Source organism: Nelumbo lutea, chromosome 1 (genome assembly GCF_056320005.1).
Source record: "Nelumbo lutea isolate HS-2025 chromosome 1, American lotus-T2T, whole genome shotgun sequence".
NCBI classification, from domain to species: domain Eukaryota; kingdom Viridiplantae; phylum Streptophyta; class Magnoliopsida; order Proteales; family Nelumbonaceae; genus Nelumbo; species Nelumbo lutea.
The window spans coordinates 130,645,715-130,671,096 of record NC_142684.1 but is presented as its reverse complement, the minus strand read 5'-3'; the positions used below and the strand labels follow the sequence as shown (position 1 = coordinate 130,671,096).

Below are 25,382 nucleotides of genomic sequence, written 5' to 3'. Positions count from 1 at the left end.
GCATAGCTGCGGTAGCAATGACAATAACCATTTTGTATCCTACACTACTCGCAGGTAACATCTTGGCTAATAAATACTGCTAGGTAACATCTCTCCATTTTTTTCACCTTCTTCCTTAATCTTTTTCTATTTTAGGTTTTCCTTCAACTTTTTGTTACTAACGTTTAATCTTCTTCTATTTTAGGATAACCAATGTCTATGTTTTGGGGCTGTTTAATGTTTACGATGGAATAATAATAATATCTTTCTTTGTTTGTCTTTATATGCCACTTATATCTTATTTATATCCCCTTCAATTATTTTGAATGCATGCTCTTCTTCAACTCTCTTCTTTGTTCCTTCTCCTTCTACTTCTTCAACTCTCCTCTTTGTTGTAGGTGTTTCCTGATTTCCTAATGATATTTGTAGTGCTAATACTTTGTAGAATTATTCGTTTTGGATATACACAAGTTTTCCCTTGGTGTTGTTATTACTCTTACAATAACCTTTACTTCCATGTGTTTAATGTCAGAACTCTGACTTCTAGTAATTAATTCATTTATTTCCTGTTGATATTTGTAGTGCTAACACTTTGTAGAATTATTGGTTTTTGGTATACATAGGTTTTTCCTTTATAGAATTGTTCAAACACTTTGTAGGATACGCAACACACTACTACCGCTGGAAGAAATAGAAAGAGGGAAGAAGGAAAGAGAAAACTTTGAGAGAGTAGATAGAGGGAGAGAGAGAGTAGGGAACCTAAGAGGTTTGCAAGAGAGAAGGGGGAGAGCAGAGACTCGAAGAGACTGAGAGAGGCAAAATCGGGACTAGCGTCTCTGTGTTTGTCAAACACATCGCCAAATCGGGGCTTGCGGGGGGAGGAAGGAAGGGGTATGATTTAGTGTTGTGTCTGTTGTAACTTGTAAGAAAAGGGAGAAAGGGGGGAGAGAGAGAATGCGAGAGAGGTTTGCAAGAGAGAGGGGGGGAGCCGAGACTGGGAGAGACTGTCAAAGACTGTGCAGCCTAAGAGGTTTGCAAGAGAGAGGGGGGAGAGCCAAGACTGGGAGAGACTAAGAGATTATGCAAGAGAGAGGCGGGAGAGCCGAGACTAAGAGACTGTGCAAGAAAGAGGGGGAGAGCCGACACTGGGAGTGAGTCTCTGTGTCTGTCAGACATACATGTCAAATTGTAAGAAGGCTTAGATTTGTTGGATTCAGCCCTCTGTGTCTGTCAGACTAGGAGAGAGTCTCTAAATTGGCCCTTTGGATCCTTTGGATCTGTTGGATCCATTGGAGGCTTATTACTCATGAGATTCTTTCCTTTGGATCCTTTGGATCCATTGGAGCACAGGGGACTAAGACATTTAAGTATGTTAGATTCGACCCTACCTGTGACCAGAAAACAAGTTTGTGTCTGTCAGACTGGGAGAGTCTTTGATTCGAACCTTTGGATCCTTTGGAGGCTTATTACACGCGAGATTATCCTTTGGATCCTCTTATTCGACCCTACATGTGACCAGAAAACAAGCCTGTGTCTGTCAAACTGGGAGAGAGTTTCTAATTCGACCCTACCTGTTACTAGAAAACAAGTCTGTGACTGGGAGAGAGTCTTTGGATCCTTTAGAGGTTGGGAGAGAGATTCAACCATTTGGATTCGTTAAATAGATTACACACGAGATTATCCTTCAGACTAGGAGAGAAATTCGGCCCTTTGGATTCGTTAGAGCACAAGGGACTAAGACAAGGGTATACGTGTCAAGCACAAGGGTCCTCAAAATGGTACATGTGTCGAGCATAGGGGGGTTACTGTACACCCCCCAAATGCTTTAAGTATATAAGTAAATGTTTCCAAATCAATTTACATTGTAAATTGAACTTCTATTTTTCAGTTTTCACCTTATTCATTTCCATCTATTTAAATCTTACATTTCTTTGATAAATGAACAAAAAAAGATACACCAAAAAGATAAAACATTACAAAAAGAAGAATCTAGTCAAACAAGTAGGCTTGTTAGTGATACTTCAAACTTCACAACTTGATTCGATTATCAAATATTTGGATTAGGTCTTTATGTAATTAGATTTGGATTTTGCAATTTGCATCTAGTTAATAATAAAAAAACAAAAAACTATAAAAATAAAAAATAAAAAAATACATACTTATAGAAATTTGTGGATACATTATTACTATAATTATCATCATCTAGATTTTCCACGTGTAAAGCACATTCATGATTTTTAGTAAAATAAAAGTAAGAGTTATAACCTCCACTCTTAAAAATAATGCTTACTTTAAATGATGTTAGATCCATATATACTAAAGCAAACAACCTCTATGATTTAATTTTCTAATTCAAATAAAAGATCCATCATAAAGATTTTCACTTCATTAATTGACTCGTGGGTCACATTCTTTTAGACAAAGTGGGTCATTAATTATGATGATGCGCAATCTGACAGCTCCCTCCTAGAAGGTGGTTCGAATGCCAAGCTGGCTAGTTCGTCGGGTCAACCTATAAAGAGACAATGTCAGAGTGTCCGGGTTGCTTTACTCGGGATGGGCACTTTGATGCTTAAATCATCGAATTGAAAATTTTTGAGAGAGCTTGAAAGCTGCGAGAACTAAATTGTGCATACTTTCTGAGGTTAAAAATAAGACTTCTATATAGGCATTGTTTGTTGTGGGCTTCACGCACCACGTCCAAGGTCTCCGGGAAAACATGGCTAGTCAGTCCGAAGTCCTCGGAGGTAGTGGCACACATAGACCAGGCTTTATGCCTTATTAGATTTCCTCCGGAACATTCGATTCAATGGTCAACTTCCAAGAAACCCGGGAGTGACAGGATATGCATGTAGAATTGATCGGCGAACACATATCACATGTCGACAATCCCTCGAAGGAGGTCACTCTTCACATCGAGGTCACTTCGGCTGGGGACGAGATGCCACAGGTCGGCTCTAGACAAGGTGTTGTTAGCCACCCCAAATTGTAAATGGGGTCACCAACTAGGTTTCCACTGGGTCAACAATGGACGCAAGTCACCAGGTGGGACTCCATCACTTTAGGTAAGGCTAGTCATCACATAAGTGGTGTCTGAGTGTCATCCAATTGTTATGAGATGCCATGTGTCACGTTGTCACTAGAGGGCCAAATATGCCCTCATCAAATTACAAATTAAATATGAATTAATCTTGTAAGGGTCTATTTGGTTCATAGTTGGAATTGGAATCAAAATCCATGAATAGTCTAATCCTCTCATCTATTTGGTTCAAACAAGAATCAATATTTAGATCTAAAATGGATTCTCATTTCCAAGGGAGGGAGAGAGAATGGTCATTCCCTCAAATGGAATGTCATTCCTGTAGGAATGGGAATGAAATTCCAATTCAGTCAATCAAACAACTAGAATCTGAATAGACCAAATGGACCCTAAATTTAGTTTTTCTTGGAAAGTTCAATATTTGATGATTTCCTTTTTTTTTTTCTTTTTTCGAAAAGTTCAATATTCAATAAATATGAAATGGTCATGTAGTCATCCATTAATTCATGGGTCTCTTGGAAAGTTCAACATTGAATGAACTATCAAATTCACTTGACATTGTTTCATCTCAAAATCAAAATTATCCTGATTTGTCGAATTTGATGATTCATTGGTTGAGTACTTGAAATTCCAATATTGTTTTTATACATGCACATGTGCAACATATAAAGTGAAAAACTGATGGAAGGGAAACAACTCTTGGATCAAGAACGTTTGGCATTAATCTCTTAATTAACAAAACATCTATCTTTTGAACCGAGTCATGTACTCTCTCTCCTTGAATTCAATATCTAGTTTCCTGATGGCACCAAAGTTGAAAAAATTATTATTTTTGTTATGTAATCTTAATGTTCTATAAATCTAGCCATTATTCGAATTAATTAAAGATATCATCTAAAATTTTAAAGTATATGTACTTGAGTTATTCATTATAAAGATTAAGAAAACAACTATTTCAAGAAATCATGGGTACCCAAGGGCCAACGTTGTTCCTAAAGGCAAATAGCCTGTGAACAAACTAAGAGCACATCCAGGCTTTGTAGCTTGTTTTTAGGTTTTAACAAATCCGGGCCCACCGTCACACCTTGTTGGTGTTAATGGAAAATAGATTGTCTGCTCATCGTTATTATAATTGAGTGATGAACATAGTTTTAAAATCGTTGTTGACCTTAGCAACCAAACCAAACCCAACGCCTATCCAGTTCTTTGCCTCTTTCCACCTAGCACGGGTTTTACCGAAAAAAAATGAAAAAAAAAAAAATCCATAGTTGAGAATTGTTTGACCCGGGCAATGGTTTATGGTTTTAATGTTTTATAATAAAAATCAAAATTATTTTTAAAAACTTAATTGACAAAAAATTGTTAACGCAAGAAAAGGATAGAGGTAGGCAATGGTTACTCCTTGTTCTCCTAACCTGAAACTAGTGTCCAAAGATGTTCTATTTCTATATTGGTTTTTAAAGCCCTAATGACCAAGGAAAAATTAATCCAAGCCATGTAAAATTCCATTCAAAATACCACATACAATTTGGATTGTCAATATGGCCTCTTAAGATACTTGGCCTGGATTATATTCCAAGAAACAAGATGCAAACTCCACCTACCTTATAGACAGCCATTTACTAGGTATGTAAAGCATATTCACATATATTCATATTTTTGAAATCTACATCTACGCTTCTATACTACTATTAAAAGTACCAATGAGATCGTAGAACTTTTGTTTGATTAAAATACCCTAATTTTTTAATTTGGTCCCACTTTAATTGTGAGGAATAATATGTAATTTGAACTATTACTTTTTCTCCTCATTCAATTCCTTCTTATTCAGTCTTATATTTAAGGTATTTATTCCCATCATCTTTCATTAAATCCTATTCTTGACCAAAATGCCCTTATCTTTTAATTTGCCTCTCTTTAGTGAGAGCAAAGTGTAACTTGAACTAGTTTTTACCTCATTCAATTCCCTTTCATTAAGTCTTATATTTAAAGTATTAATTCCCATTCTCTCATTAAATCCTATATTTAAGCTACTTTTTCTCACTAACAAATTCTATCATTTTTTTGGTTCAAATAAATTCTATCAATTAGATCCATATCTAAAATAGTTACACAAAAAAAGATTTATATCCAAATAATTTTAATAACATAAAGCCCATATTCAAAACCAACCAAAAAGTAATATCATTTTTCCATGTTGGTAGCGAGTAGCTAATACGTTTTGTCATTTTCTTTTTTCTTCAAAAATTATGTCAATTAGATCTATATCCAAATACTTTTAGAAATAAAGACCCCATGTTTAATATCAACCCCAAAACTACGTGATACTATTCTTCCATCTTTATAGTGAGTAAATAATTCAACCATCCAAGTCAAAATGGGTCAACCCATGATGTTATAGCTAAATAACAAAACTTTTATAATATAAATAAATATAAAAATTATAAAAAATAAAAAATATAGAAAATTGTGCACATATCTAATATTTTATATTAATCATATTAAAGAAAAATATGCATTGTAAACAATAATTGTTTTCTATTGATGTTGGAAATTAAACACAATTTAAAACTGCCCAAAAATAAATTGTTTTCCTATTTGGTGGTAGGTCAATAATTCAACCTTTTGAGTCAAATGTGTCAACCCTTGGTATGCAAGAATTAAATAATAAAATTAAAAATGATAAAAAACACAAAGATGTAAAAATTATATAAATTCACTAATATTTTTACATTAACATATTAAATAAAAATAAGTGATGGAAATGAAATATGAAATATAAAGCTGACCCAAAAATTAAATTGCATGTTTTCCTATCAATAATTGTTTTCTATTGGCGCCGGAAATTAAACACAAAACTTAAAACTGCCCAAAAATAATTTGTTTTCCTATTTGGTGGTAGGTAAATAATTCATCCTTTTGAGTCAAATGTGTCAACCCTTGATTATAGAACTAAATAATAAAATTAAAAAATACAAAAACACAAAGATATGAAAAATATAGAAATTCACTAATATTTTACATTAACCATATTAAATAAAAATAAGTGTAATATTACTAATGATTGAAATGGAATTCGAAATTTAAAGCTGATCCAAAAATTAAATTGTTTTCCTATTTTGTAGAGGGTCAACAAAATTAACCTTTTGAGAAAATGTGCTAGCACTTGATATCATAATTAAATAACAAAATAATATAAAAAAGATAGAAAAACAAAAAAAGAATATGAAAAATGTAGAAATTTTGTAGGAAACATTGGACACATCTTTAGTATTTCATTGATAATAATATTTTATTACTCATACTAAATAAAAAAAAAAGTGTGATTACAAAGATTTGTTTTTATTGATGATGGTAATGAAATAAAAAATTCAAATCTAACTCAAAAGTGAAGTTGTTCTTATATTTGGCAATAGGTCAATAGTTTATCGTTTTAGGTTAAGTTAACTCTTGATGTTATAATAAAATAATAAAAAATAGAAAAAAAGATAAAAACACAAAAAAGTTACAAAATGGATAAATTTTGTAAAATCATTTGGGTATATCTCTAATATTAAATATTCATCATATTAAACAAAAATAAGTGTAGTACATGAGAATTATTTTTATACACAAAGATATAAAAATATTGTTGGAAATAAGAAAACATATCATTACAATCATCATCATCATCTAAAATTGTCATGTGCAAAGGACACACATTTACCTCTTTTTTTTCACTCCTAATAGGGCCCTCTAAGATTGATCATGCAAATGTATCACACACAAGTTGGCTGACCCTAGAGTCTAGGTTAGCACACGGATGATGTGCATGGGCTCGGGGTGTGACATCTAAATCATATTTGAAAGACCACCGGTCATCAAACCTCCACCCATAGGGGCTTCTCAAGTTGGTGACTGGCTGAGAGATTTCCACCGGCCTCATCGATCGAATGCCTTGTCCCAATGGCCCAAGTATACCAGACTCTCTCCTAATAGGTCAGTGGGTTCTAAATATCTAAGGATGATATGCAAATGCTCATGCATCAACATATAAATGAAACATGCCATTTCTCATAGCAATGATCAGTAATCTAAAAACATAGCATAAATGATAATGATAATCTAACTCGATATAAACTAAGCAATATGATAGTCAATGTAAAGCACATGCTAATCAAAACAAACACTTAAAGACCAGAAGGTTCACCACAGCAAGAACCTATTTATTCGAAAGCAGTAATTCTATTCAAGCATTTCTCTTCTCTCCCTCTTTTTCTTTATTTTGTTTCATTATTATCTTTTGTTGGCTATGAGAACCAACAACCTTACTAATTGACAAACCTGCCCACTTTAAATGTCACCCAAACATACTTACCGACAGCAACCACTAATCTATTAACTTCACAAAGACAGACCTTTAAAGGATTTGCAGTAAATGGAGATGAATCTAGTAGGACTAGCCTAACCATCCTATCTCCCTAGGCCTGACCCGCACCTTTGAAAAAGCAAGTTTATATGCCAATGTGTCACATGGTGTCGGTTGATGATCATCAAAACAGTGGAGCGGGCCCGACACATCCAATGTTCAGCAAGCCATAACCTTAAGAGACCCAACTAAAGGCAGCAACAACACCCCCACACAGAACAATTCGATTGGGCATGGGTTGTCTACTTGTTTCCCACAGGTCGCCCCAATCCAAAATGGGATAAAAAGACTGGACAACCATTGGTATTTAAATTTCAGACTGAAACATTTAAACATAAGCTTGCATCTGAAATTTGCACTCAAAACAAACAACCTGAGCTGTAGTGATACTCAGAAATCATGGAGTTCAATGGCAACTGAAACATGACTAGTAACTCTAGTATATCCTGCAGATTGAAGTTTTGCTGAAAATGACAGTAATTTTGGGCACAAAAGATAAGGTTGACCTCAACCTAGTACTGAGGGCACCTTAAGGGAGATGGAGGTCCTAAGCGAAGGCCAGCTATAGTAATTTGTAGCAGCAGGGGGGATGGAAAAAAGTCTGCTATGATTTTAGTGGAACAGAGAACAGGGATTAAAGAGTGTTGCCATAGCTTGGCTCCAACTAAAAAGTGCATATCGACAGCTGCCAGCTATTGCAACTTTCACTGGGACGGGTGGGTGCAGAGCTCTACCATGGACTGATGTATAGGCTGCCCACCCAAGGATCTAAAGCTAGAAATAGGTCTGTGAAAGCCTACCCTGAAATGGGTTCCGGTTCAGTGAGGTTTGTAACACCCTGGTATTAGAACTCTAAAGCCCAAGTCAAACATATTCAGATTCTGATCCTAAGTCCTGAGATTATAAGATTCATGGACTCCCCCACCTTTCACCAATCTTAACACGGAGTGTTCTTATTTTAGAATTTGAGGGGGGAAAGTTGATCGACCAATAATTCCATTTTCCTTTTTTAAATTTATGTGAGGAAGAAAATTTTATTTTCTTGATTATCACTTATCCGAATAAGTGCATTTACCCGTAAATAACTATCCGAAAAGCAATCAGAGCCGAAGTCTCAACATTACTGCTGTTTCCTTGGCCTTTCCTCCTTTCATCATTTTGTTATTAAGTTACCTGGTGAAGGTCAAATTATAATGTTTCACTATTTTCCAAGGTGCATGGTTCAAGCAGTAACTACACATTTATTGAAAGAAGAAAAAAAAAAGAAAGGTAAATTACAAAGACCGCCCATATTATGGGGTCTGTAACAAAAACCCCCCTGTACTTTGTTTTGCAATAAAGGCCCCTTGTATTATGATCGTGAGACAAAGACCCCTTCTGTTAGTATTCCGTTGAAATCCGCTGTTGCAATATTTTTTAATCCCCATACTACCCTTGTAATAACTATTCGGAAGAAAAAGCTGTTCATCTTCCCCGACCTCAGATACACGAACAGCAACGGCGGTAGCTGTTGCAGTGGCAGTGAACTTACAAAGTCCTCTCTCTCTTCTTCCCCTTCCCCTTTCTCTCCTTCCCTTTCTTCTCGATTTCCTCTGTTTTCCCTTCCTTGCAGATGGAGAGAGAGAGGATAGAAGATGTCACAGTAGCAGAGATAGCAATAGAAGGAATCCATGATGGCATGCAAATTCAACTAGCATTATAGGTCAAAAAAAGGGGGTAGAGCATTATTAGCCTATCCGACACATGTTTAGGGTAAGAACACTATGATAAATCAGACAATAAAACCCAAATCCGAATCATTTCCTAAGGCCAATTCTGGGGAAACTCAAAATTAGCAATACAATGGTTGAATCACAACTAGGGCGCTCACGGTTCAGTTAACCTTATCGGTTTTTTAAATATCCAAATCAAAACCGAACCAATGCAACCTGTTTGGTTTTTTGGTTTTTTTTATGCACTTAAAATTAAAAAAAAATACCTAAAATTATCGATGGTTGCTGTCGGTTGTCGCCTAAAGTGAGATCTTGAGAGGTGGCACTTGGCGGAGCCACAAAGAGGAGAGATGAGAGAGAGATAAGAGAGATACAGAGATGGCGTTGGTGCTTGCTTGCTGGCGAGGCGGCGACCTGCATTGCAGTTTGGTGTTGGTGGTTGGTGCGGGCCACGTGGTGGAGATGACATGCGAGAAGAGAGATGCTCACTCAAACACTCACAGAGAATAGAGAGACAAGACACTGGGGGAGTGCCAGAGAGGCCACCGGTCGAAGGACGACCGACGCCAGAAGAAAGCAAAGGGAACTGCGACACCGGCTACCGAACTGGCCACTTGGGATTGAGGTCTGGCCGTCTGGGGAATACAAAGAGTCTAAGACTAAGAGAGACTGAGAGAGTGAGAAACAGAGAACTGAGAGAAGCTTTAGGTTTCGAACTTCGAAGAGACAACCAGAGAAAGGCTGAAAGGTTTCATTTTTCGAAGATACTAAGAAACTGGCACTCTGGTAAAGTGGCAGTGTTCGATTTTCAATTGAAATAAAATATAATATATTTCAATTTTCAATTGAAAGGTTCGAAGAGAAAGACTGAAAGTCTCAGACTGCCAAATTTTTTTATTTGATTTTCAAAAAATATATATAATACATAACATAATATATATAGTATTATATAAATATATATATTATTGTATATATATATCAGTCGGTTCAGTTAACTACCGGTTTTTTTAAATGGTTAACCGAAACCTAACCAATTTTTCGATTTGGTGTTAGTCGGTTCAGTTTTTCGGCTTTTTTTTTTGCTCACCCCTAATCACAACAGATAACAACATGGTTGAGAAACATACTTGAATTGGCACAAAGGCAGCTAACTAGATGCTCATACCCAAACTAACTCCAAATTCTCAATTTATTAAAGAAATTCTAAAAGAGGGAAGACTAGTAGCAATATTTTATCCTAATAAGATAGTGAAACAAAGCTCCACTAATTGAAGTTAAATCAAGTTAAAGACTTTAAACATACACTAATAGCAGGTACTTTATCATTAAAAACATATTGGAAAGGAAGCCCCCCTTTCACACAACTGATCTACTATTTTAATTAGTCAACATAAGGCAATATCAGTCTTCAAAAGAAGTTTTCAAGCGACCAGACTTCGGCAACTTAGAAGGGTCCAAGGAGACTACCTCCTATTCAGGTCTGAATTGGTCTGACTACTTTGTTTATAATTTAGTACACAGCCCCTTTTCCCTTCATTCTGCCCAAACCAAAAGCCAACACCTAAAAGCAAGAACCTACACATTATTTCAGACTCACAGAGCATTTATTTCAAAAGAGGGGGATTTAGACTTTTACCTTTACAATAAACAAACCATGACTGAATTCAAACATAGAGACCTGGTTGAGGAAATCCAGCCCTGAACCTAAATCTCTTTAGCCATTAACTGCACAGGTATTTTACTATTTGAATCCACGGTTATCTCAGTCTGAGGAGAAGATGAAGGGAGTCTAGAGTGGTGGTCCAATAGTCAAAGTTTCAGTCCTGTAACTTTACAGTGACTGGACGATAATGTCCAGAACTTGAGGTACCCTAGTATCAGTCTTCCTACATGATTTCCAAGTCCATAAACACCCACCTCATTTAGTCTCTCCTAAGCCTGGGCCCTAGGATAAAGGCGACAAATGAGAAACATAAAAACATGGTGAGGCTACCCTCGTGCTTAAATTCACATTCAACCTGGACAGACCCAACCTGAAATCTTCCTATAGACAAGTCAGAAATTGGACTTAAGAATGCCAGATACTTCTTTTCATCATGCCTTAAATTTGAGTTTATCACAGATTTGTTTGGCCTGGGTGTCAATTCTGAAATCCAGGAATAGTGGTTTCGTCAAATCAAGAAATGATCCAGAAAAACAATGATATGGACAGGTATGATGATTGGAGAAGTTGCAAACACAGCTCTTAGAACACAGTTATCACATTAAATTACCAACTTAGAATGACAGCATGCTTGTGCAAACCTAAAGATACTGAGACAAGCCATTAGCAGGAAATTTTTCCCCTAAAACCCAAAACTTATCCAAAATCTCAGAAATAAATTATAACCAAGGAAAGTCTTCCTTACTGATTTACATTAAGCACATCATTAACATAGCAAACAACAGAACTGCTAATCTAGAGATATGCTGTTCTCCTCAAGGAAACTCCATCAAAAACTCAAATCTAAAAAACAAAAAACTCCAGTTGCAAAAAGAAGAGAAAAACAGGGCGAAGACTCCAAGAGACCTCAAATCCCAGCTACCTAAAATATAGAATTTACAGACAAATGCTATTGGGAATTTAGAGGAGACAAACAGAACTGCTTTATATTTTACTCCCTTTTTTATATTTTTTTTACACTGTAAAACGCAATAAAAAGAAACTACTATGGTCTTAAAACTTACAAATATCAGAATGTTGTTTAGGAATCAACACCGGTTGCTAGAAGTGGAACCACACTGTTCTTAGATTCCCCAGTGGAGTCGCCATTCTGTGAACGTCGGAAAATATCCCTCTCCAGCTGTTCACTTCCATGGCCAAATGAATGGAGTCGCCACCCATCAGAATATATAATTGGGAGTGATGGATCTCCCCAAATTGCGTTCGGTAAAATGTTTTGGGAGTGACTCCATACCATCTGGCCAAGATAAGGCTATTCTGTGTAAGTTGAGAGAGAGAAGGAAGGGGTTAGGCACCCCTCTCTGGCCTGACCAAAAGGGTGAGGAAATCTATCAGAGCCCCCACCTCGGACTCAGTAAACTGGTCTGAAGAGTGAAGAGACATGCTAGTCCCTCGATCACCGGAGAACACTCCGATTGCAAAACTGAATCAACGATAAACAGACAAACAAATAGAGATAACAAATAAATAGGCAAACAAATGGAAGACAAAAATACGTTAGTGAACTGCTAAATCCATCTCGAGCAAAGGAAAAAAAGAGAACGAGGTAATGGATTTTTCCTCTTGTGACCTTAAGATTGATGATACTACAAGATTCATGTGCAGAGATTACCGGATGTAACTGGGTTTTTGGTGACGTCGAAACCCTAACTCGAGCTGGTAGAAAGATGTATCAGAGAGGAGCGGCACTGGGTCTAAGGAAAAAAATGATTGGCAAAGACAGTAGAGGTATCCCCCTTTTTATTCTCTCTCATCTCTTTCTCTCTATCGTTTTTCTCTCTGGCGCTCTCAGCTCTCCCTCTATCGTTTTTTTTATCTCTGGTTCTCTCAGCTCTCTCTATCGTTTCCTATCTGGCACTCTCAGCTCTCCCTCTATCGTTCATCTCTTTCTCGAAACTCTCTGCTCTCGCCCGCTCCCTTTCTCCTCCCCCCTTCGACCCCCTTCTTCCCTAATTCTTGACCCCTATTCTCTTCAAAACCACTCCCTTCTCTTGGGAAAGCTGCCTCTATTTATAATGGAGGACAAGGGGAGGTTTTGTCAATTCTCAAAAACAAAAGGGGGTTTTAGAAAAGTCAGGATTTAAAGGGAAAAGAGGGTTCAATTCTTGGGGTCCAAAGGGTAATTTAGAAATTTATGAGACTTTGGGGTGAAGGTAATTTTGGTAATTTTAGGTTTAAAGGGTATTTTGGGGATTTAAGGAATGAGCTTGGGAATTTGGACACAATGAAGGTATTTTGCGAATTTGAAATGAAGGGGTATTTTTGGAATTTTAGGGTATGAAGGGTATTTGGTCATAGGGGTATTTTGGTAATTTTGAATGGGGATATTTTGGGAGTTTGGATTGAGGGGTATTTTGGTAATTTGGTTAAGGGTAAGTTGGGAATTTGGAGAAAGGGGTATTTGGGTAATTTAGAAAGAGGGTATTTTGGTGATTTGGTCATGGGGTATTTGGGCAATTTGGTCAAGGGCATTTTGGTGATTTGGGAAGGAGGGGTAATTTGGGAATTTGGTTAGAGGTATTTTGGTAATTTGGAAAGAGGGTAATTTTGGTGATTTGGTCAAAAGGGTATTTTGGTAATTTGGTTAGGGATATTTGGTAATTTGGTCACTAGCATTTTGGTGATTTGGAAAGGATGGGTAATTTAGGAATTTAGTTAGGGGGTATTTTGGTAATTTGGAAATAAGGTAATTTTGGTGATTTGGTCAAAAAGGTATTTTGGTAATTTGGTCAGGGGTATTTTGATGTGCAGGTGTTTTAGTGCAGTAAACCCTAAACATTAAAATGCTAAAACCCTAAACCCTAAAATGACAATCCATAAAATGCTAAACCTTAAACCTTGTCTAAAATCATAAACCCTAAACCCTAAAATGACAATCCATAAAATGCTAAACCTTAAACCTTATAAGTCTAAAATCCTAAACCCTAAACCCTAAACTCTAAAACAAAAACCATAAACCCTAACCTATAAACCAAAAACCATAAAGCCTAAGCCCTATAAAGCTAAAACCTTAAAACCTAGACCTTAAATGCTAAGTGCTATACCCTAAATAGAACCTAAATCCAAAACCCTAAACCCCAAAAACTAAAACACCAAACCCTAAACCTACAATATTAAAACCCTAAATCCTAAAATTATAAAATAATAAATCCTAAACCCCAAACCTTAAAGCCCTAAAATCCTAAACACCAAAATGCCGAGACCCGAATACTTTGAACCCTAAACTCTAAAAACCATAAACCCTACACCCTAAACCTTAAAAACCATAAACCCTACACCCTAAACCTTAAAAACCATAAACCCCACACCCTAATCCCTAAAGCCATAAACCCTAAAACCCCTAAACCTTATAACCCTAAATCTTCTCCCATGTTTTTGATATATAGGAATAGTGTATATCATAGTCTCTTCTTTTGATATCTAATAATAGGGTTGTTCATAAGAATGCCCAACCCGACCAAACCGACCAACCTGGACTGACCCAACCCGAGTCGGCTGGGTTTTCATTAGTACCGATCGGTTTCGGGTTGGGCAAATATATAAACTGATATATCGGGTTAGTTTTCGGTTTTCTTGTGTGAAAACCGAAACCAACCCGACTCGAACCGAACTAGTCTTCTACTAATTCGATAGTTCCTAGTTTGAGTAGTTTCCTACTTAACTATAACTAGTCTTCTACTGGAACTAGAATGCCCATTAGGCAATTACAATTAGAATAGGCAATCTATCTTAGTTTCTAACTTTCTATAGTCTTTTACACCAAATAGGCAACCCATTAGGCAATTACAATTAGAATTCAATTAGGTGTCCTTTTGTACAGGAACAAAACCGAAATCAACCCAAACTGACCCAACTCGACTCAAACCGACTAGGTCGGTTTGGCCTATCAGTGGGTCGATTTCGGTTTTCACCTCAGGTAACCCGACCAAGTTGGGTCGGTTGGGAAAACCCCAATAAACCGACCCAACCCGACCCGTGAACACCCCTATCTAATAGTGTTTGAACCTTCTCCTTGCCATCTCCTTTGGACATCGATTAGTCAAGAAATGTCAATGTACGTATGTATGAAGGAAAATTAGGATTAGGTAGAAGGCTTCATCACCTAAGAGAAAGCAATTTAAGCAATAGCTCTCACATTTTGTGCATCAAAGCTGGAGTATATTGGAAGCACTCAGGTGCTAATAATAAACATGTAAGAGCATAATGAAACAAAAAGGCTAAAGGGTATTCTTGGAAGTAGAAATAAAATCATTGATCGAAATGGGGAGAGTGAAATGCCATTTCCCATTCTTGAAATACAGTGACAGACCTGATCTGGAGCTTCATTCTAGCTAAAGATGCATCAAATACTCCATACAAACAACAAATAACAAAAACATAATCTCATACATTAGAACTAAGAAAGAATAAAACCTCAAATCCTTAAATTATCATTTCCAATACCTGCAAACCCTCTTATTTAATTATGAGTTGAAATACTACCTAAGAAAAAGAAATAATCATCCAACAATCATTAGTACTTATTCACAGAGCAATGGAGATACAGATTAACAAATTTTCAATATCCCATCCATCCACCAACATATATTTTCAAAATGTGGAACAGTTCAATGATTATATTAATTGATTGTACATAGAGTCATTTCAACTAAGTTATAGTATAAGAGTCGAAGATTTAACAGGAAAGAAATAAAGACATATAAACATGAACACCTTTAAGAAAACCAGAAAATAATGGAACATATCAAGAGTCAAAGAATTGTCTGTCCACAACAACGTAGATAGCCTACATCTAATGTAGTCTTCAAGATATGGTGTATGGTACAAGAAAGAACTCTGAGTGAATTCAATGTATCAATGAGGAAGAAAGAAAGAAAACTTTGTCCATAGTAGTAGCGAATTTCAATAAAAGCCCTTAGGGAGGTAGAACAACGGTAGGGATTGAGGTTGGTTAACACACTTCTTTCCATGATGATGATGGTGAGGGTCTATCAAACATGGACAACCACCTCTTCCCATCTTTCTTCTTGGTTTGATCTTCCCTTAGTCATAAACTTGACCTCCTTCTCTCTTTCCTATGTCTTTGCATCTTATTGTCTCTCTCTCTCTCTCTCTCCATACGAACGCTTTACCTTTTATATTTAATTTTTATATGTGACAAGTTTCCAATGACTTCAATTTGCTCATCACTTCAGTAATTCCAAAGTTCAAAGTATCGGAAAATGCCAAGTGTAATGAAATGACAATTTTAAGAGATGCATCGGGATACACCTTGGATACACGTGTATTGGAGAAAAATTAAGATATGCATAGCTCTATTCATAAAACACTATAAATACTTCAATAAATCATAAAAATACATCAACAAAACTAAATATAAGGCCTCAATGAGGTATATATACATAAAATTAATATATTTTAATGGTTTATGAAGAAATACATTATAGTCAATTATAATTTCATTCAAAAAATCATATTATTAACTATATTTTATAAATTATAATTCTTAAGTTATAAGGGATGAGAAAACCCAACTATGCTATCTAACCATAATACATGTATTTGCACAATTTTTTAATGCAAATATAATTAATAATTATTTCTTATTAAACAATTATTATTTACTTTTATTTTAAAAAAAATACAAAAATAAAAAATAATTAAACATTATATAACAAAATCAAAAAACAACTATTCAAGAAGAAATTTCAATTCCTCTATGGATATGGTAGATCATCCATAGATCTATAATATAATCAATCCTTGTGATTAAATCATAAAATATAATTAATTATTAATCATTTTTAATTCTAAAAGTATAAAAATTAAAAATATATATATATTGAAAAGGAAATTGCAACTGCTTTATGGAATGAAATAATCCATAGATCTAAAATATAATAAGTCTTTCTAGGAAGATAAAAAAATACATTTTCAATTTTTTATTTTTTATATATTTTCTAAATCTCTTTATAAAATTTTTAAAAATCTCCTCATAATACTTAAAATTGATTTTGAACATATTTAATTTACATCAACATAGATTTAAATATTTTCAAGTTTTCATGGAAAAAATCATAAGATATTATGAAAAAGTAAAAAAAAATTACCTATTTTGTAATAATTTTTAAATCTACACACGTATTTTTTTTTTTTTTGCATATCTAGCACTTTATAATTGAGATTTGGAGTTTTAGAGTCATTTGGGGGTGAAAGAAGGCTTGTTTCAAGGGAAAGAATCTTTCTTTCCCCTTTTATTTTTTCTAATTTTTGTCCGTATCTTTTTCATAGCGTATTAGTCAATATGCTTGATACACCTCTAGTATGACCCAATATGGGTCTGATACGGTGGGAAAAGATGATACCATAGGTTTTCCACCATATCTTGTATTAGAATTTGAAAGAAATGATACCATAAGTAATTCTATTATTATTCTCCAATTAACAAAACTAATGAGGACAATATTGAAAAAATCAGGGTGTTTTGATGATAAGATAATTTACCATTCTCATTTTTATATGTGGTTATTAGATAGACTATAGAAAATCAAAGGCGAGTTTTAGAAAATAAACCATAGTTATTTAATATTTGATTTTTTACCACATATTTGAATTGAACGAGTTTTCAGGCACAAACAAAGCTTCTACATGTATTTCAAGACAGAAATGAACAACTTAATTAATGTTCCAACAACATGACACATGTCTTCCAAAGGCTTCATGACAAAGACTATAAATTCCCTCGCTTTGTTTCTTCATCATTCATCACAAGCCCCTTTTGAGTAATATTTGTGTTGTGACTTGTGAGTTCCTAGAGAGGCCAAAAGAGAGAAAAGATGGCTGACAATTCTCAAAAAGCGAGCTTCCATGCTGGTGAAGCCAAGGGCCAAGTTCAGGTGAGCAATATCCTCCTATATATAGGTTCATTATATACTCCAATTCATCATGTGTATCGATATATGCATGCATACGTAGAGCATAATGTGGCCATGGGTTTCCATTCTTGATCAGATTTAAGCTTTTCCTTGCAGGCTAAGGCAGATCAATTGATGGACAAGGCAAGCAATGCTTATGAATCAGCCAAGGAGTCATGCCAAGAGGTCCATTTCATTTCCCAAGCAAAACAAATTCTTGTTCTAACAATGCTAATAATGCAAACAATCTTTTTTGCAAGTATAAATTTTAATTAGTTTTTTATTATGTGTAGGTTGGTCAGCAAATGCAAGCCAAGGCACAAGGGGCGGCTGATGCTGTCAAGGATGCCACCGGGATGAACAAGTGAAAAGATCTTGCTTCATGAATGTTGTTTTGGCTTTTGAGTTCTTGTATTTATATTACATTATATAATAAAATGTAGCTTTCCATGTCAGCTTAATCTCCCTCTCTCTCCCCTTCTCACACTGAGTTCTTTATGGTCTTTTAATTTAAAAAGTTAGAAAAAAATAAGACTAGGCTATTTATACTCACCTACAACCAATTTAGTTTCCTAATAATGAATGTAATCACTCTCCTTTAGAACATAGTTATCTTTTAACACTACTAGCCCATGCATCACATGACCCCAATAGACTAAAGGGCCTCTCCACTTCACTATGGTAGTGTTTTCTTTTAAATGAAACTATTCAAAATGTGGTTACTTCACTCTCAAAAAATCTATATTTATACTATATATAAAAGTGTTGATGCAAAGTGAAAGATTTTTTGAACTAAAATTACCCTCTATTTTTTAGTTGAAAAAGGGTATAAAAGTTATTTTATTACATTACAACTTTAATGTCAGCTTTAATGGCTAATAAAATGCCCATATTTGAAAATTTAACGTCAATTATTACATTTCACCTCATTTAATCCCCTCTCATTAAGCCTTATATTTAAGGTATTAACTCCCATTTTCTCTTATTAAATCCTATATTTAAGTTATTTTTTTTACTAATAAATGCTAATAATTATATCTAGCTATGTCAATATTTTAAAAAATATAAAACCATATATTTTAAAATTGACTCAAAAACAAAACCATTCGTTATCTAAGTGGTGACTAAACAATTCAACCACCTGAATCAAATTGATAAACCTATGAAATCATAATTAGGTAATAAAAAAAATTAAAATAATAATAAATATAGAAAATTACAAAAATGTAGAAAAAGTAGACATGTTTATAATACTTTTTGTTAATCAAATTAAAAAAGGGTACTAAACAAGAATTATTTTTATTGATAATGAAATTGAAATACATAATTTAGAACCGACCAAAAGTGAAATTATTTTACTATTTGGCAAAGATCAATAATTCAACTTTTGGGTCAAATGTGTTAACATTTAGTGTCATGAATAAATAATAAAAATTAATAAAACATAAAAATAAAAAAAAATACATAAATTTTTCAAAAACACATCTAGGCACATGTATAATATTATATAGGGAAATTCCGGATTAGTACCCTGTACTTTGGGCCTAGTGCCACTTTGGTCCCTAAACTTTAAAATGCGATAGTTCAGTACCCAAACTTTCAAAGCGTGACAATCCAATACCTACCGTTAACTTATTGTTAACCGTCATTAAGTGGCATTTGAAAAAGACACAAATGCCCTTCGAGTGTCATATAATTTTCTTTATCAACCATTCAAACATTAGCAAAATGTTAATAGTCCCAAATCCTTACCTCTTCCATTCAAGAAAGTTGGGATCACCAAAATGCCCACTCAAATGTGACCCCAGCTTTCTTGAATAGAAGAGGCAAGGATTTGGGGTTGTTAATTTTTTGTCAACGTTTAGATGGTTGATGATACAGCGCAATCCGGGCACTCCTACCTGGCGGACGTCTGGCTCCTAACTGGCGACAGACGGTACCTGAGAAGAGGGAGGTGAAGGATTCCCGGGGAGCTCGCCTGGTGGGAATACTCCGATGCTTAAGTTAGAACTCTGAAAGAGCTATAAGAAATGCAAAGAGAGCTAAGAGTGCAGATAGCGCTAGATCATTTCAATTTCATTTGTCCCTTGGAAACCAAGGCCTTTAAATATAGATGTTCTTGTCAAATCGGGCATAACCGCCACTGGCCCTCTGTCGCACCCGTTATTTGCCAGGGCTACGCAGGTAACCGTTGCAGAGTACTGCCCAATCAAATGAGAGACACGACTCGGAAAGGACAGGCCCGCTGCCACCTGTCGAGAGGCGTGGGTGCAGTCCGTTGGGCTGGCAAGGACTGCGCCATCAGTCAGGAGACGTGGTGCAGTCTGACGGGTACGGTCTTGTCAGATAAGAAGCTCCCTGAAAACGTCGTGTCGCTCAATAGCGAGCTGCCTTGTACCGAGCTCCTGGAGGTATTTCGAGGTGATTCCACCTGAGGTCGCCTTTGAGGCGGTCCTCTTGCCTAAGTATCAGAGCAAGCTGATTATCCGAGCTCGTGAGCTGGGATAGACTTAGCTCGGAGTGTTCCCTTTCAGCATATTGGGGTCAACGAGCTCGCTTGTAGCAAGCTTGTTCCGTGGCGAGCTGTAATGAAGCGAGATGACCTCCGAGGACTTTAACGAGCTCATTACTCGGTTGTAGCCATGCTGTCATGCTGAGTTGTTACTTATGCCGAGTCACATCCACGTGTCGCCTTCTTAGGAGGTCGGGTCAAATCACCCTCCATCGATTGCCCCCACTCCTCGAGCTAAGGGTTCTACCTTAGCGCGAGGAGTTCATGGAGTGTGACGGGTGGATTTGACCCGAAATTCAAACTGGAATGATTGATTGCATTAAATACACACGTGGACGTCAGGTGATTTCTAGACTTTTCAAATGCCGAGAAACACGCCAAAACGGCTCTCAGTTTCGGAAGACGTGTAGCCGGCATTACCTTAATCATGGAAAACATGCAGCCAGTCATATTTTAGTTTTAGAAGTTGTGCGGTCTGTTTGATTACGAACCATCGAATTCACCTTAATCTGAGCCGTCAGTTTGTAGGCGCAATGGCTATAAATAGGAGAGCCCCAGGCCTCATTTTTCTCACGCCAACTTGCCTCACTTTTAGATTTGAGGTCGCGCCTTTGCCTAGTTGCTCGAGCTCTTCTTCTGTTCACACCGTCTTTTCGGTTCAGCTTTTTCCTGGTGAGTCCTCTTGTTCTATCAGCAATGTCTGGGTACCCATACAATGTCTTTTCCCGGAGTGGTAACCAGGACGATGTCCCTTCGAGCTCGGGGGGAGCTTGTGGGCAAGTTCTGGAGGCTCGGAAGGCCTTCGGCGAAACAACTTCCACTTTCCAAGGTAGGGAGCCAGACACCTTTGGTCCTTCCTCCATGTCGATGGAGAGACTCAGGACCTTGGTCCTTCAATTTGACCCTCCCAAAAATCTCATCTATAGTCTCCCATCCGACGACTATCCTTGGGAACATGGTCACAACAAATTCGTGATCTTCCAGGAACAACTCTTTGCTGGCCTTCGTCTTCCTCTGCATCCTTTGATAGTGGAGGTTTTAAACCACTTTAATGTTACTATAGACCATCTTCACCCCAACTCGATCCAAAACGTAGTTGGGACAATTTCTTTGTTTTATGAGTATTGTCTTGACCTCGACATCTTCTCCTCTATTCTTTCTATCAAAAATGCTTCCCCTGGTGTGCCTCCCGAAAGGCGTTCTTGTTACTTCTCTCCCCATCCCGGCTTCAAGCTCCTACATGAGTTACCGAACAGGATCCCAGCTTGGAAGCGGATTTATTTTGTAGTTCGCAACCCTAAAGGGTGGCCCTTCACAGCTCACTGGAGGGCTGCCATACAGGATTCAGGTGTTGACTTGGATCCAAAAGTTTGGAAGACGCTGCAATCCTGGGCAGCGGTTAGCTTCCATTGCTCGGAATACTTGACCGAGGACAAACTTGTGCAGGCCGGCCTGAGCCCCGGTAGGTTGCCTTTAGCTTGCGCAATGCCTTGTGATTTTTTTTTGCTGGACTAATGCCTTGTGATTTTTGGCAGCCAACATGTCTAGTGTAGATGCATGCTGCCTTCTTTCAAGCAACCAGAAGCGTAAGGCAAAGAGGTTGCGCCCTGACTGACTTTCCACTTTTGGGAGCGTTGAGTTTGAGGCTACAGATCCAGCCTTCATTCCACCATCGCCAGAGGTCCCACCGGTCCCGTTCGAGGGAGTAGCCATGGAAGGTGGTGCAGAAGAACAAGGGTAGTACCCTCTGTCTATGCAATCCCACCCCTTTGCCTTCCCGCAGTTCCCTACCGGGGGGAAGGGGGAAAGTGTCACTGACTTCATCGTGGCTTTGCGAAGGAGTCGGCAAGCGGTCACCCACGAGGAGGTCGTCAACTGGGGAGGGATGGACACTAGGTAGCTCGCCAGGCTGGCCTCATCTCACTGTATGGTGGTAGTGGTCAAACGTGCAGAAGCTCTAGGGCGAGCTCGATCAGGCCCAAGGTGAAATCCTCCAAGCTCGAAAGGGGAGCGAGGCTTAGGAACCGCTCGTCCGGGACCAGGAAGCACAGACCGCCCGACTGTCTGAGGAGAGTGCTTGCTACCAGGTGGAGTACGGCTCGAGCTCCTACCGTTCGGAATTCAAACTCTTCCGATGACTGGTCCAGAAGAAGTTCTCTAGGCTCAACCTTGAGGGCATAACGATGAAGGGTCCGGACCCAGAGACGACGAACATGGCGGAGGAGGAGGAGCTCGACTCTCCGGAGGACGACGAGGACGTGGAGGCGGTGGAACCTTGAGGCCGGTGGTTCTTGTTTTTTTTTCTTGGATGAATTCTAAAGTGGTTGTTCCCAGGTGTCTGAACTCGGTTTTAAATATTTCTTTTGATGAACTCTCTCGGGCTGTTAGGCCCAACTTTTTCTTTGTTTTTTGGTGAACTTCTCTCGGATTGTTAGGCCCAGTTTTTTTTTCTTTTTTTAAGAACTAGTAATGAAATGTTTCTTTCTTCCGCTAAGTGTTGTGTGATCTTTACTTTCTGCCAAAGCAACTTTATCACTCGAGCTGTTAGAGATACATACCCGAAGTAGGGTCTTTTGGTAATTGTTATCCTGAACTATTCCCCAATACTTGGGGTAGTTTTAAAATGTTAGAGTTAAATCCCCTTAACGGGTTCAACTTGTATACCGAGGTGAGCTACGCATCATAGGGTTCACAACCGAGCTACCTATGCCTTCAGTACTAATACTTAGCCTATGCTGATGAGGCGACTAGGTTTTATTTGGTGCCGAGGTTCTCGTTAGCTCGGTGTTTTAGCCCATAGGCTGGGGGAGTGACTTATAGTCCACTCTTAGAGTTTGCCCATTCCATAGAGGCGACTGGGTCTTATGGTGTTGAGGTCCTTGTTAGCTCGGCGTTTTGGCCCTTAGACTTTTTTTTTGGTGAGGGGGGGGGGGGGGGGCGATTACGGTCTATTCCTTTCTGGAGTTCGCCCATGCCATAGAGGCGATTGAGTCTTATCGCGCTGAGGTCTTCGTTAGCTCGGCATTTTGGCCCGTAGGCTCTGGGAGTGACTCGTGGTCTACTCAGTAATCTATATGGTAATATTGCCTTAAGTTGATAATATTCCATACCTGAGGTACTTGTTTCCGTTCTAGGGTTTCGAGCTCGTATGTTCCTTCCCCGAGCACCCTCTTTGCTCGGTAGGGTCCTTCCCAATTTGGCCTGAGCTTACCAACACCAGGCTCAGGCACCATAAATTTATGAAGGACCAGGTCGCTGACACGGAGGTTCCGCTTCTTGATCCTGGCATTATAGCACCAAACTACTATCTGCTGGTAGGCCGTGGTCCTAATATATGCAAGGTCCCATACTTCGTCAAGTAGGTCAAGGTTGGTGCGTAGCTCGTCTTCATTTGCCTTGTCATCATACGCTTCTAGACGTAGCGAGGGAACCTCGATCTCGGCTGGGATGACTGCCTCAGTGCCATAGGTGAGGTTGAAGGGGGTCTCGCCTGTAGCGGTCTTCACTGTGGTCTGATAAGCCCATAATACGGTGGGTAGCTCGTCTGCCCATAATCCTTTAGCTCGATCCAGCCGTGCCTTCAGTCCGTAGAGGATAGCTCTGTTCGTGACTTCCGCTTGGTCATATCCTTGAGGGTGTGCCACTAAGGTGAAATTCTGTTGAATTCCCATGTCTTAGCACCAGTTCTGGAATTTAATGTCCTCGAATAACTTACCGTTGTCAGATATCAGTACCCGACGTAGTCCGAAATGGCACACTATGCTCTTCCAGAAGAAGTTCTACACATTCTGAGTTATGATTGTTGTGAGGGGTTCAACCTCAACCCACTTAGTAAAATAATCGACTACCACCACTAGGAACCTTCTTTGCCCTATTGCTAGTGGAAATTGCTCGAGTATGTTGATCCCCCATTGTGCAAATGGCCACGGGCTAGTAAGATATTTTAGGTCGGCGGCAGGTTGGTGGTGGATATTGGTGTGCTTCTAGCACTTATCACATTTTCTGACGAGCTTGATCGCATCTGCTTTAATTGTTGGCCAGTAGTATCCCTATCGTAGCGCTTTTTGGGTGAGAGCCCTACTCCCCAAGTGTCCGCCGCACAGGCCCTCATGAGTATCGCGAAGGACGAGCTTAGCCTCAGAGGGCCACAAGTAGTGCAGATAGGGGAGTGTGTAGGACCTCCAATACAGTCGTCCGTCTATCATGACGTATTTGTCCGCCTGACACTTCACCCTTCTGGTGGCTTTACGGTCTGCAGGGAGGGTCCCATGCAGCAGGAAGCTCATGAGCGGATCAATCCAGCTCGGCTTTGCTTGCATGACAGGAGTGGCCTCCTCTGCCCCCCCTCGAGAATGCTAGGCCGAGGCAGTTCTCTACTTACACAGTTCTCATGGTATTATCACTAGTGCTGACTAACCTGGACAGGGCGTCAGCCTCAGTGTTCTACGATCTCGGGATTTGCTTGATGAAGTATGATTGGAAGTTGAGCATAGCCTCTCTTACTTTAGCTAAGTAGGCGATCATGGTTGGTTCGCGAGCTTCATATTCACCTGTGGCTTGGTTGACTACGAGCTGAGAATCACTGCAGATGATGATATGCTTGGCTTTCACTTCCTTGACTAGAGCCAGCCTGACTATTAATGCCTCATACTCTACTTCATTGTTCGATGTCACGAACTCGAAGCATAATGCGTACTCCAGTTTTGTACCGCTCGGGCCGTACAAAATGATTCCGGCTCTGCTGCCCTGTTGGTTTGACGAGCCATCTACGTGAAGGATCCAAGGCTCCTCATCCAAGTTCGCGTTCGGCCTAACTAGGAGAGATGCTGCACTAATTGCTACTTCATGGTGCTCGAGCTCAATCGGCCTGGGAAATTCGGGCTCGCCTGAGCTGGGGGCCTCGTGTTCGACCAGCCTGAGGACTTCGGTGCTGAAAGTGCATTTCGCGATGAAGTCTGCTAAGGCTTGGGCCTTGATAGCAGTTCGCGGCTTGTATTGGATGGCCCACTTCGTCAATCTACCGGAGACCTCGGGCTTGAGTAGAACTTGCCTCAGAGCTTTGTTGGTGAGGACAACGACAATGTGAGCTTGGAA

At 38.3% G+C, this 25,382-nt stretch overlaps 1 protein-coding gene and 1 long non-coding RNA gene across 3 annotated transcripts; one reads left to right on the top strand and one right to left on the bottom strand.

The window, feature by feature from the left end:
• Positions 1-8,604: 8,604 nt before the first annotated feature.
• LOC148877577 (uncharacterized) lies at positions 8,605-12,845 on the bottom strand. Of its 2 annotated transcripts, none has more exons than XR_016097129.1 (2): positions 9,406-12,845; positions 8,605-9,117 (listed from the first exon to the last, which is right to left on the bottom strand). It is a non-coding gene; the product is annotated as an uncharacterized LOC148877577 (long non-coding RNA). The 2 variants fall into 2 exon arrangements; XR_016097135.1 differs by having other exon boundaries at positions 8,605-9,032.
• A 4,765-nt stretch (positions 12,846-17,610) lies between these two features.
• LOC148877576 (uncharacterized) lies at positions 17,611-18,231 on the top strand. Its single transcript, XM_088942171.1, has 3 exons — positions 17,611-17,758; positions 17,894-17,962; positions 18,070-18,231. The coding sequence occupies exons 1-3, from the start codon at positions 17,699-17,701 to the stop codon at positions 18,142-18,144; spliced, it is 204 nt and encodes a 67-aa protein (XP_088798297.1). The 5' UTR covers positions 17,611-17,698; the 3' UTR covers positions 18,145-18,231.
• Positions 18,232-25,382: the final 7,151 nt, after the last annotated feature.